Source organism: Phoxinus phoxinus (assembly GCF_949152265.1).
Source record: "Phoxinus phoxinus genome assembly, chromosome: 14".
NCBI lineage: Eukaryota > Metazoa > Chordata > Actinopteri > Cypriniformes > Leuciscidae > Phoxinus > Phoxinus phoxinus.
Window position 1 is genome coordinate 21,407,907 of NC_136889.1, and position 15,539 is coordinate 21,423,445.

The following is a 15,539-nucleotide window of genomic DNA, read 5'->3' on the forward strand; positions in this document are numbered from 1 at the left end:
GGCCTGAAATTTCAATTACAAAACAAACCACAAATGGTTAAAGGAAGGAAATGTTGTGGTAAAAAATGAAAATCTAGGTAGAGATGTAAATAAATAAAGGCAGGAATGCAGACTACGATGAAAGACACATTTATCATAAGCAAAACTCAAAATAATAAATGACCCTGCTGTGATGAAGGCGTGTAGAATACAGCAGGATACGGACTCTGTTAACTGTACATGTCTGGATCAGGCTTTTACACAAGTCTACATGTGTTATTTTGACTGAAAGCAACTGAAAGTAATGAAATCATTCAATTGATGAATCCGTTCAACAAACATTGTGTTTTTACCATGAACCCTAAATAAAGTGATCGGGTTGATGTGCACGTGTATGTCACAAGCTTCAAATTGGATTTTATCTTTTGACATGCAGACACTGCACAAATATACAGTTACCCGCTGTTGGCACACAAACCATCCTCCAACAATGTCTTCTTTTCTTTGTTTTAAAAACCAGACTTTATATTTATCCATTTCAGGTACTAGTTAGTAGGAGATAAGCACAATGAAGCTTTGTGGCGTGCTGCTTATATTTATATAGCAGTAAAAATTCCCCTTCCTTTGACCAAAACAAGGGCTGGTGGGACAATGTTGTCATTACGCCATTTATAGTCCTGCGTAGTTTCAGTTTATAATCCAATCAAGTGTTTACATGCCCTATCAAACAGATTAGAAAAGGTTTAAATCTCCACCTTGCAATCCGAATTGGCCAATTCATTCCAAAATACATTGTTACATGATTTTTTTATTCCAGCTATTCTACTGCTCCGATTACAATTGGATTTTTAGGGTCCATGTAAACGCCCCTTTAGAAAAGTTTAACAGGTAGTAAACAGGAAGACAGAGATGAAGAACCTTAAAAAAACAGGCCAAGGAAGGAGAGAAAGACCACCTAATCTTTCCCTCTGGTCATGAACTCAAAAAACTCAAGTCAAAGACATTTGACTTGAGCATTGCATTTTTAATGCAAAATATCTAAGCAGACAATTAAATTTGCAAAAAAAAGAAGTGCTCCCCCCCCCCCTCCAATATCTGAAGCCGACATGCTCTTTAATCTGACCACTTCGAGCACTTTGATATTTCTGTCCGAGAGGTTTAAATTAGCAGACATCAAAGGAGTGAGAAGCTGCCAATGTCTACCGATGACATCCCATAATGCTGCACTGTGCGGCCCACCACAAACAATATCACCCCTTTTCTGAGCCACTTCTCCTGTTCTCAGACACGACAGGCCGGGCAGTATCACTACCTGTAAAAAGAATAAACCTTCTCTCTCAAGTTCAAGAACAATGAATTTCACATGCAAGAAACTATCGCACAAGAGAACATTGACAAAAACACATAAGGTCAGTAGAAATGAATAAACACAAGCAGTCTTTGTGGTTGGGACTCTGAGAATGTCCCGAGCTAGGATAAGTCATATTCACCCCAAAAACCAACAGAAAGAAATTATATACATAAAAAGGCTATTTACAAACAAATAGCCTAGGATTCCTGGCATTGTGACAATATTTTCATGGCATTTTAAAGCACAAATCCACAGTAAATCTCATTATAATGCAAATAAATATATATTTTAAATATGTATAAACATTTATGGTGATTTAAATAAAGTGTATTACAATATTTTTGTATATATTATACAATATTTTTAAAACCATGAAAAAAAGACTTCATCAATACCGAAACTGAAATACAAATCAACATTGAGGGAAAAAAATACCACTCCCAAAACTAAAACAATGTACTTAATAATTGACATTAAATTACAACTTACAACTTTTAATTGCTCTAAAATAGGCTTACTTGCAAAAATATTTTATTATCTTTATTTGTAAGATTCAAGAGGCAAGATCCGCAAAAACCCTTGGTAATGAAAAGGCTGAGAGGAGCCAATTCATGTTTCTGTCCCGTTGTAAAGTTCACCCTGGTTTGACATTTACAGTGAAAGATTTCTGTATGCAAGCCAGGTGACACGGATTCACAAATCACACTTTCTGCAAAATATCAAGGAATGACAACCTTTACTTAACCAATGAAAACCATTAGATGCAATCTCTACTGCAGTGACACTGAGCTATTTTACGAAATATAGTGATAGATAATCCCAGATCTCCATGATTTTTGGTGATCCAGCTCACCTCTGTATAAAGATCTGCGGGTATAAAAACATCCTAGGGAATATTAACACCTTTATAAACGGAGAAAAGAAGTGAACATGGCAACCACAATCTAGGAAACACTTATGCCCAGCCATTAATCCAAAACACTCTGCCACTGTGCCCTGGCCTTAATCTATATAACCAGCTATTTAGAGATAACCTTTCCCAATAGTTTTGACTGCAGGTCACCAAAAACAACCAGTCGAGTGAAATCTACTCATGGGGGATGTGATATTGCGAGTACCAGACTGCCCGGCAGCTGAAGTAAACCAGACCATGGAAACAGGGCATAGAGGCACAGTGCCACTGAGTCAAAGCAAGAAGTTGGCACAGACAAGTGAAGTGATGTTCAGAACTGCTTGTATTTGTTGGGTTAGTCCATAATGAACTGACATATAGTTCTGAGATGCACAAGAGCAGTTTAGCACAGCGGTTGCTTGTAAAATGACAGAAACAAAAGCCTCCAAAATTGTACAGTCCACATGAGTGCAGATGATGCAGGTTCGTGATCTCCTGATGGACCTAACACACTTACAAATACACAAGCAACTGACATAGACCCACTGCATTCCAGAACACCAATAAAACAAAACAGAAGAAGAACAAGCTTTCCTCGTGGATTTCCACTCATCCACCCATTCATGTTTCTTTACAGTCAGAAATGTCTGGGAAACATTAAGAGTACGGTTACAATTTTTTCTTTTCTTTTTTTACTTTTAGGTACACAAATACTAAAACCTCTGTATAAGAAGTGTTTTTGGACCGAAGCCTAATTTATTTGACATATTTACTTGGGTATATGAAACATCCAAGCGAACCGGATCTAAACTTGAGCAGGATAGGCAAAAAAAAAAAAAAAAAAAACCTTCAAATATTCAATTTACCTTGATGTTTTCGATGTGAGGCGCTGATATGAGTGTTTTAATCGTCTTTCCTCCTTCAAGGCCTCTTGAAGCAGCAGAAAAATAAAAATAAAGACACAAAATCTGTTTTTGGCCTTAAAAACTGCCAAACCCACAGCAATAATCCCATCAAACACTCAAATTTCCGACGATAGAAAAAGATCCAGCTGAAATATAAACATCCCCGGGAATCTCTTTATGTCCACACACCGCGCCTATAGGTTATTTTTATCCAGAAAATATGTTTTATTGGGGAATATCGGTCCCTTTTTCGCCCTATTGTCAATATTACTGGGCTGAGTCCATGGCACACATAACACGGACGCGCTCTAGCCTGCTGGGCCGGGTTCGGGCCTACAACGCCACGCCATTGGTCGGTTTGAAGATTCCTCGGAACGTGATTGGGCGATGTAAGTTTCAATCACCACGCATGGGAGGGAAAAACACCAAGGCTTCTCTAACGATGAATAGAGAAGTTGGGTTGAATTGTGTGCGAACAGGAAAGAGAGTCACCTTACTAGTATGTCTCATTGATCTACTATTTTAATTAAAACATGTTACATTACAAAAATATAAAAAAACAATATAATAAACATACCTATTCGTATTCGTGACTTTGGGCATACTAAGTTTATTAAGGCACTATCCTGTGCACAACTCAACCTATGTATTGTGAAAAGCGCTATAAAAAATAAAGATTAAATATATATTTTTTACATAACAATAAATCTTTATTCATAATAGGGAACATTTTTACACACAAAAAAAGTAAATAATCGATCTCTTCGGGAATGAGGTTAAACCTGTATGAGAGCCCAACCCTTATGAGGAGCGTCTCATGCCAAAGAAGAGGCCACCTGGCGAGAACTATCAGCACATCGCGCGGGCATTAGGATCATATGGTACCTTTTACGCTCAGCTGCGGTTTGGTTTCATGTGCCGTGCATGTTTCAGGAAATGAGTGACGAGCACGAGCGCGTATGCATGCACGTCAACGCGTACACGAAGAATGGCTAGTTACGCAACTTAAAAGTTCAGGGCTGTTTCAATGAATTCCAAATATTCAGTTTCAGTTTTGGAAAATACAACCTAGTTTTTTTTAGTGTCTTTGTTTCATTATAAACGGACATATTAAATTATCTAAACCAATAAAAAAATATTTAAATAGGTGTAATTTGACATTTAGACCAAAAGCAGTGTGTAATCTAATACATTTACTGTTTTTAACCAGCCCGTTAGAAGTTTAATATAATTTGAAAACTCATTTGTTTTCATTTTAATTTAATAAACAACATTTGCTTGCAGGGGATATTCATATTGGGGAGGATTTTTTTTTTCAAATTAAAGTCAAAATGAACAAATGTTTTATGGAATAGTGCTGTTTTTAATATAAATGTCTGCTTTTATTATTCTGTATTTATTATAAACACATTTGTTTACTTTAAAAGAGAGGCAGTAAATACAGGATGTTTTGAAAATCTTCGGTTTATTTAAGGGCGTTTACAACACACATAGTATCCACAACCCCCACGTGAATGACAGCTTCTCAGCTGTTTCGCTCAGCTGTCATTTCCTGTGCTAGATTCCAAATACCAAATTCACATTATGTTTGTTCTGCAATATTGTTAAATATTATTGAGGGTGAGGCAGTTTCCGAAAGATAGGGTGGAACTGGCTCGCATTACATCGGAAATCTTAGCTGGACTCGCATGATCTGTGTAGAACGTACTGGAGCTTATAAATCTCAGAGACAAATGCTGCCTGTTTAAACCTCACACTTGCATTTCACAGCACACTCAGTTGTTATCCAATAAAATAAAATAAAATAAAATAAAATGTGAGAAAATGAATAAGAGCATCAGAGACTTTGATATCAAAACATCCTTCTCATCAAAAAATCCTTCTCATCAAAAACATTTGTTGTTTTTACCGTTTACAATTTTAAAGGTTCTTATGTGTTGGCCCATAGTTACCTGATAAAATAATAACAAATACAGAACATGCAGCTTTTGATAGATACTTTTGTAAAAAAAAGCTTTTTTTGCTAAGAACATAACCACAATTTATGACCATAACAAATGTAAACCCTTAGCATAGGGAGAACGCTGACATAATATTGTTAAGGTTGTCCTATGCATCGATTAGAAAGTGTTCCTGAAATTGTATCCCAGTGATCCTGATGTAGCCTTCTATACAAACAAAAAACTTTTCATTCAAGATATTAAAGAAAAAAATCTGAATCCCCATTCACTAAATTAAATTGTACTTCGATTTTGATTCACAATTTGTGTAATGAGTATGTCGCAGCGAGTTGGTTTTGAAATTAACACATTTTTGAAAGAAAAACAAGATGGTATAAACACTTGATACAATACAGATGTTCAATTTATGGTCAATAAACGCGGGAGACAATTTTAACTTTTTCACATCACGTGTTCTACCACAAAAGTTTATTCTGAAATGCTGCTAACAAAACATAAGAAAAGTAATGTCCTTCACAGTTTTCATAAGTTTTTGCTGGACAAATAGACAACCGTTGTAATTATTACGTAGCGATTTGTTAATAACTTGGTAACACTTTATTCTGAATGATGGTCCCTTTTGAACATTCTACTGACTATGTAACTTTGCAACTACGTGTCAACTTATTCTAACTCTAACCTAACAGTCAATTAACACTCTTATGAGAGTTAGTAAACATGTAGTTGCAACGTTACTTATAGTCAGCAGAATGTGTTAAAAGGACCATCAAAATAAAGTAAAACCACAACTTACATTTTAAAAAACTGTTAAAACTGTATATTAACTATAAAAAGTTCTTAAGGTGGAAGATTTAAACAGCCCCCCCTAATATGTTACCTTACATTTGTGAAAGAAAAGACAGAGAAGGGTAGCTTTGTGCTCTTTACAATTTCTCTGTTTCAGGGCCAACTCTGTAATCATGCCAGTTTTGACCGGTCTTTCTTTGTAGCTTGTTTTCTGTGAGCTTTAGTTTTGAGCTGCATGGAGGAGATGCTTTTCAGAGAATCTTTCTTCCCCACACTGATCTCCTCTGCTCCCGCCTTCCACTGCAACAACTGGCCATCCTCCCCGCCCGTCAACAGACATCGTGCGACCGCATCCCACTGGAAGCATCTCACTGTAGCTGAATGACCCCCTTTCAAGGATTTAATGAATTTCAGACCACTCCCACTGCAGTCCAGGAGGTGGAGCTTTCCATTATTACTCCCTCCTACTAAAAGAAGACGCTCCTCATCTGACATCCATGAACCGCCCACAAAGTACTCAAGCGAGGCTCCATCAGGAAGCTGGACAAGTGTCCGGGCATCAGCCGAACTCACAAGGGTCAAAGTGTCATCGCTGTCTGGACGAGCCACATCCCACAGGTGTAGCCCCTCATCATGAGTCAGACAGAGCAGCTGGTCAAGATATTTGCCTGTTAATATAAGAAATAAAATGATAGTTTAGGGTCTGGGAGTACAAATATGTTGATGTCTGACATATGATTTCAAATAGACTTTAAAACTCAGCATTTTCAGTAGTTTTTTATTAAATCTTAAAAAAGCTAATATAAATATAGAAAAGGTCTACAGGGTTTCCACATATTTTAATCAATACATTTAAAGATACTGTACTTAGAAAGGGTAATTTCTAGTTAAATCTTACAGCAAAACATTACTATTATTATTACTATCACTATATTATATATACACACATACGCGCACGCACGAGAAAAAGAAAGTACACCCTTTTGAATTCTATGGTTTTGTGTATCAGGACATACAAAATCATCCGGTCATTAGCAGGTCTTAATATTAGGTAAATACAACCTCAGCTGAACAACAACACATGACATATTACATCGTGTCATTATTTATTTAATAAAATAAAGCCAAAATGGAGAAGCCATGTGTGACAAAACTAAGTACACTATGATTCAGTTGCTTGTAGAGCCACTTTTAGCAGCAATAACTGGAAGTAATCGTTTTCTGTATGACTTTATCAGTCTTTCATATCATTTTGGCCGCTCTTCTTTACAACGTTCAGTTCATTGAGGTTTGTGGGCATCTGCTTATGCACAGCTCTCTGAAGGTCTGGACTTTGACTGTGTCAGTGCAACACCTTGTTTCGTTTTTTTTTTTTTTTCAGCCATTATGTTGTAGATTTGCTGTTGTTCTTGAGACCATTGTCCTGTTGCATGACACAGTTTCAGCTTTAGCTATTGGACAAATGGCCTCACATTTGACTCTAGAATACTTTGGTATGCAGAGGAGTTCAGGGTCGACTCAAAGACTGCAAGGTGCCCCGGTCCTGTGGCTGCTAAACAAACCTAAATCATCACCCCTACACCACCGTGCCTGACAGTCGAGGTGTTTGTGCGGATATGCTGTGTTTGGTTTTTGCCAAATGTGCCGCTGTGCATTATGGCCAAACATCTCCACTTTGGTCTCGTCAGTCTAAAGGAGATTGTTCTAGAAGTCTTGAGGTTCAAATGCAACTTTGCAAACCTAAGCCGTGCTGCCATGTTCTTTTTCTAGAGAGAAGCTTTCTCCTGGCAATCCTGTTAGCAATATACTGTTAGCGAACATCCGACGCTGCCCACTCTGCTGAGAGCGGCGTTTAGATGAACATGTAAAAATGTGCTGCACGTTTTCCTCTCAATAACAAATTAAACCCACTACAAAATTGAGAAAACGGCAAGCATTTTTTACTAAATCAAAGGAAAAGCATCGGATCATAGTAACGTGGATATTTTTGCACGAGCTCTGCAATTCGGCACTCTAGTAAAATCACGTCACGTTTATTTATATAGCACTTTATACAATAGATTGCTTAAAATCAAGCAGCTTTACGGTATTAAACATGAAAAACAGTGTCAGTGTCTCGTTTCATCAGAAGTACAACTTCATTTTCTACTATAAAGCAGCTCTCCAGTCCGTTCATGTTTTCACTCGCGGATGTCTGACCAGCCGTAGCAAACTTCTCTGGAAAGTTTAGCAAGCCGTTTCGTACTCCCAAGCAGTTCGTTCTTCGATTTCGCTTGAAGTATTTCGGGGCCTTTATCCTCTTAATTCCTATGGAAGTAGCACTTTTTGTCTGAATTGCATTTTGTCTCAAAAACGCGGTTTGAAATCGCCCTTGTTCTCTACGTCACAAACATGTTATAAGCAGTCATGTCAGCGTGCGTGTGGGCTTTAGCATATCATGAACTGTCTCAAGAGTTTTTGTTCTATTTTTCTGTTCTGTTTAGCAATATAGCAGGTGAATTATAATGTATATTACGATGTTATGATGAACTATATGCCTTTCTTCACTGACGTTCTATGTTGTTCAAAGCATTTCTAAGGATGATGATTTTTAGAAAGCAGCTGTCTGACTCTGAGATGGTGAAAAGGCACATGATTTGTGTAACATTAGCAACACGTTATTAGCAGTTTGATAACGTAGTCAAGCCAAAGGCTAATCATACCAATAACCATTATGTGTCCGACATTGGAGCGATACATAAATACACTCCCATTCTTTCTGATACATCGACTTGACTTGATAGACGAGCCAGTATAATTAAATTTTCCTCTTCTTCTGAATCAGTTTCTGGCGATCAGTTTCTACATATATATGGCTAAATAAAAAAACACTTCTACTTGTCATCATGCAGCGTTTACTACAGTAAAGTTGACCAAGTGGATCAGGTTTCCTGAGCTGGTGTGAGTGAGTGGAGGCGGGGTTAATTTGCATATTCATAGTTCCATGTATAATAAATGAAGCAAAGGTGTAGAGTTACATTCAAGCTATTTTATGACATAACATTTTAAGACACAAAGAAATTATTTTCACAGGAGAAAAAAAAAGCTTAAATATGTAATTCTTGTGATCAAATATGAGTTTTAAATGATAAAATAATAATTCAGGGTGACTTTAAACAAACCATGACAGTGTCATGGTGTTCACCTGAGGTTGTATTTACTTAATTTTATTTTTCACATGACTGTAAAAATAAAAATAAAAATATAACTAAAAAAAGAACATTCTATAGCTATTTTACAACATACCTAGAAAAAAACATTCTATATTATTTAAATTATTATTATACAGTCTAAAAATGTCATAGAAAAAAAAAATCCAGACCCGGTCATCACAATTTAACAGCTAAGCATACAGAGAAAAAAAGCCTATATGAACTATTATTTAATATTAATAATCATTATTAATATTATTATATATATATTAAAAAAAAAGTTTTACAAGCCTGGTCATCACATTTTAACAGCTAAGCATGCCGTGAAAAATAAATTCTATTGAGAATGAGGAGTCACGTGCCAATTTGGGCGGGGTCTGAGACGGTCGGCCATGACGGTAGGAGACGCTATCGGTTGCCAGGGGCAACGCCTTCAGAAATTCACAGAGGCGCGAATAAACATTCATGATTTACTCACCCTAGCATTTTATATTTCGGCGGGACAGAGACGGATCTACAATTACAATAAAGAAAATGAATAAAAGTAAAGCAATGCAAAGAGATAAGTTGAAAGAAAAGGGACCTTACAGGAAGCTTATACACCGAGCGCAAAACAGAGGTATTTGGATAAGCTCTCAGGCATCCAAAATATCGACCCATACGAGCTGGGTGGTGATGGCGCAATGGATAAGACACATGCCTTTGGTGTGAGAGACCCGGGTTCGAATCCACTGTGAGACACCAATGTGTCCCTGAGCAAGACACTTAACCCTTAGTTGCTCCAGAGGCGTGCGACCTCTGATATATAGCAATTGTAAGTCGCTTTGGATAAAAGCGTCAGCTAAATGAATAAATGTAAATGTAAATGAGCTCCCTGCAGCGGAATGGCACAGAGACCTGGACCATTTACCTCCATGTAACGTTACATATATGAACATCGTGAATTATCTTGTTTTTGGTGTAAGTTACTACACAATGCAGGAGTTTGAAAACCACAATTCTTTGGAAAGTTACGAGGCTTTCTGCTTTGGCTGGGTGCAGGCGTTAACGTCAAAGGATAATTCCGGTATTTAACACCTTGAGTCTATATTGTAGTTTGTTTTGGATGAACAAGAGTGGTGGACAACATTTTTTTGGCAATGGTTCCTCTCTCGAGTTTTTGACTATAAAAGAATTGGCCATGGACCCATTTAACATTGGAGTCAATGGGCATGTCCGAAAATGTCGTTAAAACAACCTTTAACATTAGTTTTCAAAACTGTGCAACTCACCGAGTGATTAGTGATGTTAGTTGATGTTCCAGAAACAAAAAGTGTTGCGAAATACAGTTTCTGTCGTGTTTTATTCGTCATTTTGTAAAATCCCATTGAATTCTGTTGAAGGACTGAGTGCTCGTTAATATAAATGCGCTACCGGAAACGGAAAGGGGGCTGTTTACATTTGGTCGATGTAGTCTTTTTGCTCGCTTCCGTTTCTCATAAGGCTAGCGAGCAGAGCAACTGTTGAATATTGAATATTGAAAGACGTGACCACTGACCAGTGCAATATGAAGTTGAACTCGACTGTGACCGTGAGTGTCCCGCGAGACATAAACATCAGTTATCGCCATCAAGTGGTCGGGAGTGTGCTAACGCTTCAGATTCAAATATTGAGCGGAAGTTACACGGTTGTGAAGTGTCTGAAAAAATAGTTCCACTATAGGAAAATAAACGGATTGGAATCATATATTGCGACGATATATTGTTTATAATCATCAATGAACACCACTAACCACTCGGTGAGTTTAACAGTTTTGTAAACGAACATTATTGGCTGTTTTAATGACATTTTCAGACATGGCCATTGACTCCAATGTTAAATGGGTCCATGGCCAATTCTATTATAGTCAAAAACTCGAGAGAGGAACCATTGTCAAAAAAATGTTGTCCACCACTCTTGTTCATCCAAAACAAACTACAATATAGACTCAAGGTGTTAAATACCGGAATTATCCTTTAAGTTTCTTCACATGCGTTTTAGTGTGTTGCAATTACATTGCATTTAGCAGATACTTCTTGACCAAACTGACTAATTAACTGTTTTCGTATATATTTATACAAAATAAATTATATATATTTATATATGTTTTCTATGTGAATATATATATAGTAAAATGTAATTTATTTCTGTGATTTTTTTCTCATAAACACTACGGTTTAAATGTTTGGGGTCGGTAAGATTTGAAGTCTTTTCTGCTAACCAAGGCTGCATTTGTTTGGTCAAAAATGCTGTAAAAACAGTAATATTGTGAAATATTATTTAAATTTTAAATGTTCTATTTTAATTTATTTTAAAACAAATGATTCCTGTGATCAAAGCTGAATTTTCAGCATCATTACTCCAGTCTTCATGGTCACGTTATCCTTCTTTAAATAAAAATGGGCACTCTCTGTCTTAAATGCTTAAAAACACACATAAACAATCATGTTTTGCCGCCGGAATCCTGCCAACATGGCGGAGAGGGTGATATCGAGGGGAGGGGCTCTGTACCATGACGACAACTCCTCACTCTCAATATAAACTATTATTTAATAATAATAATTTAATAATACAAAAAATATTCAGTAATAAATGTGTTTTACAGGCCTGGTCATCACAAGTAAAACATTTGAATATTTTCCATGATCAAGGGAATTCTGTCTACATGATGAAATACAAAAATATCGCCCAGTCAGGTGTGCTGTTACTACCTACCTGTCCAGCAGAGGGAGCTTACAGTGGATTCACAGTTACAGGTGGTGACAAGAGCGTCATCCTCTCCACCCAGACTCAGATCAAACACGTTCACAAGTCCATCTGTGGCCCCAGAAGCCAAACGGTCCGCCTGCTGTGGGTGGAACTTCACCGCAGTGATGTCATCACTGTGCGATTCTGAGTAAACTCCCAGCAGACCGCCCATCTTAGAGCCCGACTCACCTCCATCCTGAACCATACGGGCATCCCAAAATACTAAAAAACTCTCCTCCTGTATCTGCTCTGTGCCTGCGCACAGCACACGGTCACTACAGCTCACGTCAAACGAGCAGTACGAATGAGTCGAATCACTGCGGAACACCTGGGTGGCATTAGAACCGGGCTGTCGGACGTCCCAGCACCGCAGTGTCCCATCGGCGGAGCCGGTGAACAGCAGGTGAGGGGACAGATGAGAGAAACGGACCCCACACAGAGGAGCCGTGTGACCCTGGAACTCTCCCACCAGGCGGAGCGTTTCTCTGCTGTGCAGGTGCACAGAGTAACTGGAGCAGCACACAGCCAGCAAATCTGACCCGCTGGACGCAAGAGAGAGGTCCAGAATGTACGTGGGCTCACTGGGCTCCAGTCTCCTGGCGATGGAGAGAGTCCTGAAGATGTCCTCGATGCCGTCCATGATTGTCACCAAACACCCTGGCATGTTACAGGAAAAGAGTACTTAGTCATTTCATAGGTGCCTTTATCCAGTGGCATAAAGCAGAGGTTCTCTACTGGTCAGCAAATTATTGGCTGCTGAGAGCATGAAACCAATGAAATTGAAGAGACAATTAAAAACAATAAATGTACATTTCTTCATTGTTTTATGAATGAGAAATAATTTCAAATGTTAATATATATCATGTTAATATTAAGGACTGTTTTGTTGCTTATTGATGTAAAATCTGGGTCCTGAAACCAATTGAGAACCACTGATTTACTGTAGCCTACTATTTATTACAAGGACAATCACCTGAAGTAAGCCAGTTTTTTTTATCTTTTAGATGCCACTTACCCCCAAAATATGATCATCCTTGTGACTTGTGTACATTCTAAAATGTAAAAGGCAGCTATATATTTACATGTATAAAGACAATTTATATTGTAAAAAATATTATAAATTGGAGTAAAATATTTTATGTAAAATATTTATTATATTAATTTATATAATAATATTACATAATCAAATGTATTTATTTAGTTTAATTACATATTTATTTATTTATTAACTTTTTTGACCAGACAGCAGTTTGAAAACCCTAATAGATCAGAAAAAATATTTAAAACCCATAATCTACATTAAATTATAGAAATAAATCATTAGAGATCACTAAAACCGATCTGACTCAAGACAAGAGATTTATTTATTGCTTAAAAATTCCACAAGTGATGCAGAAGTATTGCCAAAACCATAGCTTATAGTTCCTAACATGACAGCCAAAGAGATGGATGTGACTGTTTCATTACATATTTAGTTAAGTTGAACTGAAAACACAAATAAGTAATTAATATTGTAGTAAAAACCTTTCTGTTTTAAATAAAAGATCAAACAAATTACAGTACACAACACTCACATGTGATTGTTATTTGACGGCCATCGGTGTGTCACCTCTTTAGCTGCTCCCGGAAACAGTGACGCAGAACATTAGTTCCGACACAACTTACGACAAACAGGCTTAATTTGTTTTAAAACTAAAATAACTGTCATTCACTTTTTTATTTAGAAATATGAGACACGATAACATTATTATTTGCATTCGTGTCTAACATGGGAAGAGGTAAGAAACAGCGACTATAAAGCGCTTGAGCCGCCACTAGATGCCAGTGTTTCTCTGTATTATAAAATGATACATTTTATAACGCAAATGTTGTACAGTATATGCACACTGCACGCATATCATATTTAATCGGTTAAACTTGTATTTTCAATTACATTTATTCATGAAAATGTTAAATTTATTTGGCATATCATGTCAAAAACAAATTGTATATATACCAGAAAAGTTATTACAGTTACTAGGCTACTGTTTACTGTGGAAAACTGGTGGAGAAGATCAGACAGGATTTAACAACTAGGACATATTATAGTCTAGAGGAAATAGAGTATAATTTTGACAATGGTCTCATTGTGTTGTGAAAAGAGGGTGGTTTTTCCTTTGTCCGCCTGTCGCCTTTGTTTAACTCCCAAAAGGATACAAGCATTAAACTTGACATCTGAAACTACAATAAGCATTGTCATGAGATAGAAAAAGTAAAGTGTTTTGCTAACTGAAGCAATACAGCAAGCCAATGTAGACCTTTATGATCATATTTCCAAAAGATCCTGTTCTTTATGTCTGTATGGCACATGAAAGTCCCAAAGAGACATTTTAAGTATTTGAGCATTTGACATGAGATATAAAGCTAAACCTTTGAAATGAGCTCCAAAGTACCGGTATATGTGTGAGTGTGTGTGTGTGTAAGAGATGCTACTGTTATATCCATTGAGTGTATTTGTTGCTGAATGCATTTCGCAAAGAGGTGTGTATTGTGAAGAGTACAGTGTGTGCTGAGTAGACACACACACACACACACACACACACACACACACACACACACACACACACACACACACACACACACACACACACGCTAAGCAAATCAACTGGTCTTTAACCCTATTTCATGTTCTCTAAAGTATCAACATGATCTTTTTTTTTGCTGTGAAATCTTTAATGTAAACGTAAAATTAACTTTTATATTGTTAAATTCAATAGGAACATTTACTGTACTAAAGCAACTTATGTCTACTTGATTATCCATGTATAATTTTTTTGGATTGCATTACATGTTTTGCCCCCACAATTAGAGCTTTGATTATGAATCTAAACATTTAACATTTAGCCTAGATAATTAATGTCTAATTATCTTAGACATAATTGGGAGATATAAAGTGACAAATTATATTTATATGCATTTGATTTAAGTAGCCTGCTATACAGTTATAAAGATCTCATTGATTTACATTACAAGCTATCAGAATTTCAACTTCAGTTTGAGCCTCTGAATAAGATCTCCATATTCTCACTGAATATATCATACTGTACTATGAGCCATAAAATCCTGATGTATTAGATTTTGTGGTAACTAATCTGAAACACTGTACAATCTACTGATCGCCATGTGCTTCATTAGTGTTTTAAATAAACACAAAAAAGCGTCTAGCTAGCTTATTTTACTAATTAACACATAACTAAACAGTGAATAGTGTAAGAGAAGATGTTTTTTGTAATCTGAACTGCAATGGCAAATCTATCTGGCTAAAACATGCTCACACATGTGCATTAATATTTCAGACATTACAGAGAGCTCATTGATCTCAGCAGGAACATTCAAACTTCATGTGGAACAAAGTGTGCTTATTAAACCCAGACATACACTTCTGTTAATAAGATGTATTTTCTTTATTTTTTCTTCAAAAACAGAGAAAAGTACTTTTTTGTTGTTGTTGCTTTTGATTGAGCATATTATTCAAACGCAATCAAAGATCATCAGATAACTGCTATGAAAGCATTGAACAGAGCTTATAACAAGCCATTTTATGAACATAAGCCACAGGTCACCTTATAACACTGAATTCATGGTCATTTGTGCACTGTGTTTTCAGCCCTGTGGGAGTGTGATTCTTCCAGTGTCAAGCGCTGGGTGAACGTCAACTGATTTTTTATT

General features: G+C 36.8%; 2 protein-coding genes across 3 annotated transcripts in view; both read right to left on the reverse strand.

Moving 5' to 3' along the window:
* ppp2r5eb (protein phosphatase 2, regulatory subunit B', epsilon isoform b) overlaps nt 1–4,106 on the reverse strand; it is a 24,831-nt gene extending 20,725 nt beyond the window's left edge. The window contains exon 1 of one of the 2 annotated variants that reach the window (XM_079634503.1): nt 3,984–4,106. The gene's annotated coding sequence lies outside the window, so the exon portion shown is untranslated. Of the gene's footprint in view, nt 1–3,088; nt 3,601–3,983 lie in introns of those variants that run through there. The other variant, XM_079634502.1, reaches the window with a different exon arrangement.
* Nucleotides 4,107–5,133: 1,027 nt separating this feature from the next.
* wdr89 (WD repeat domain 89) lies at nt 5,134–13,601 on the reverse strand. Its single transcript, XM_079634604.1, has 3 exons — nt 13,406–13,601; nt 11,799–12,488; nt 5,134–6,542 (listed from the first exon to the last, which is right to left on the reverse strand). Exons 2-3 carry the CDS (start codon nt 12,469–12,471, stop codon nt 6,046–6,048), a joined length of 1,170 nt encoding a protein of 389 aa, XP_079490730.1. The 5' UTR covers nt 12,472–12,488; nt 13,406–13,601; the 3' UTR covers nt 5,134–6,045.
* Between the last annotated feature and the right edge of the window lie 1,938 nt (nt 13,602–15,539).

Excerpts from the sequence above, each read along its gene's own strand:
- wdr89 (XM_079634604.1), bottom strand. The coding sequence starts at position 12,471 with ATGGACGGCATCGAGGACATCTTCAGGACTCTCTCCATCGCCAGGAGA. Across the intron at positions 6,543-11,798 it reads AAGCTCCCTCTGCTGGACAG|GCAAATATCTTGACCAGCTG; the intron begins GTAGGTAGTAAC and ends TTATATTAACAG.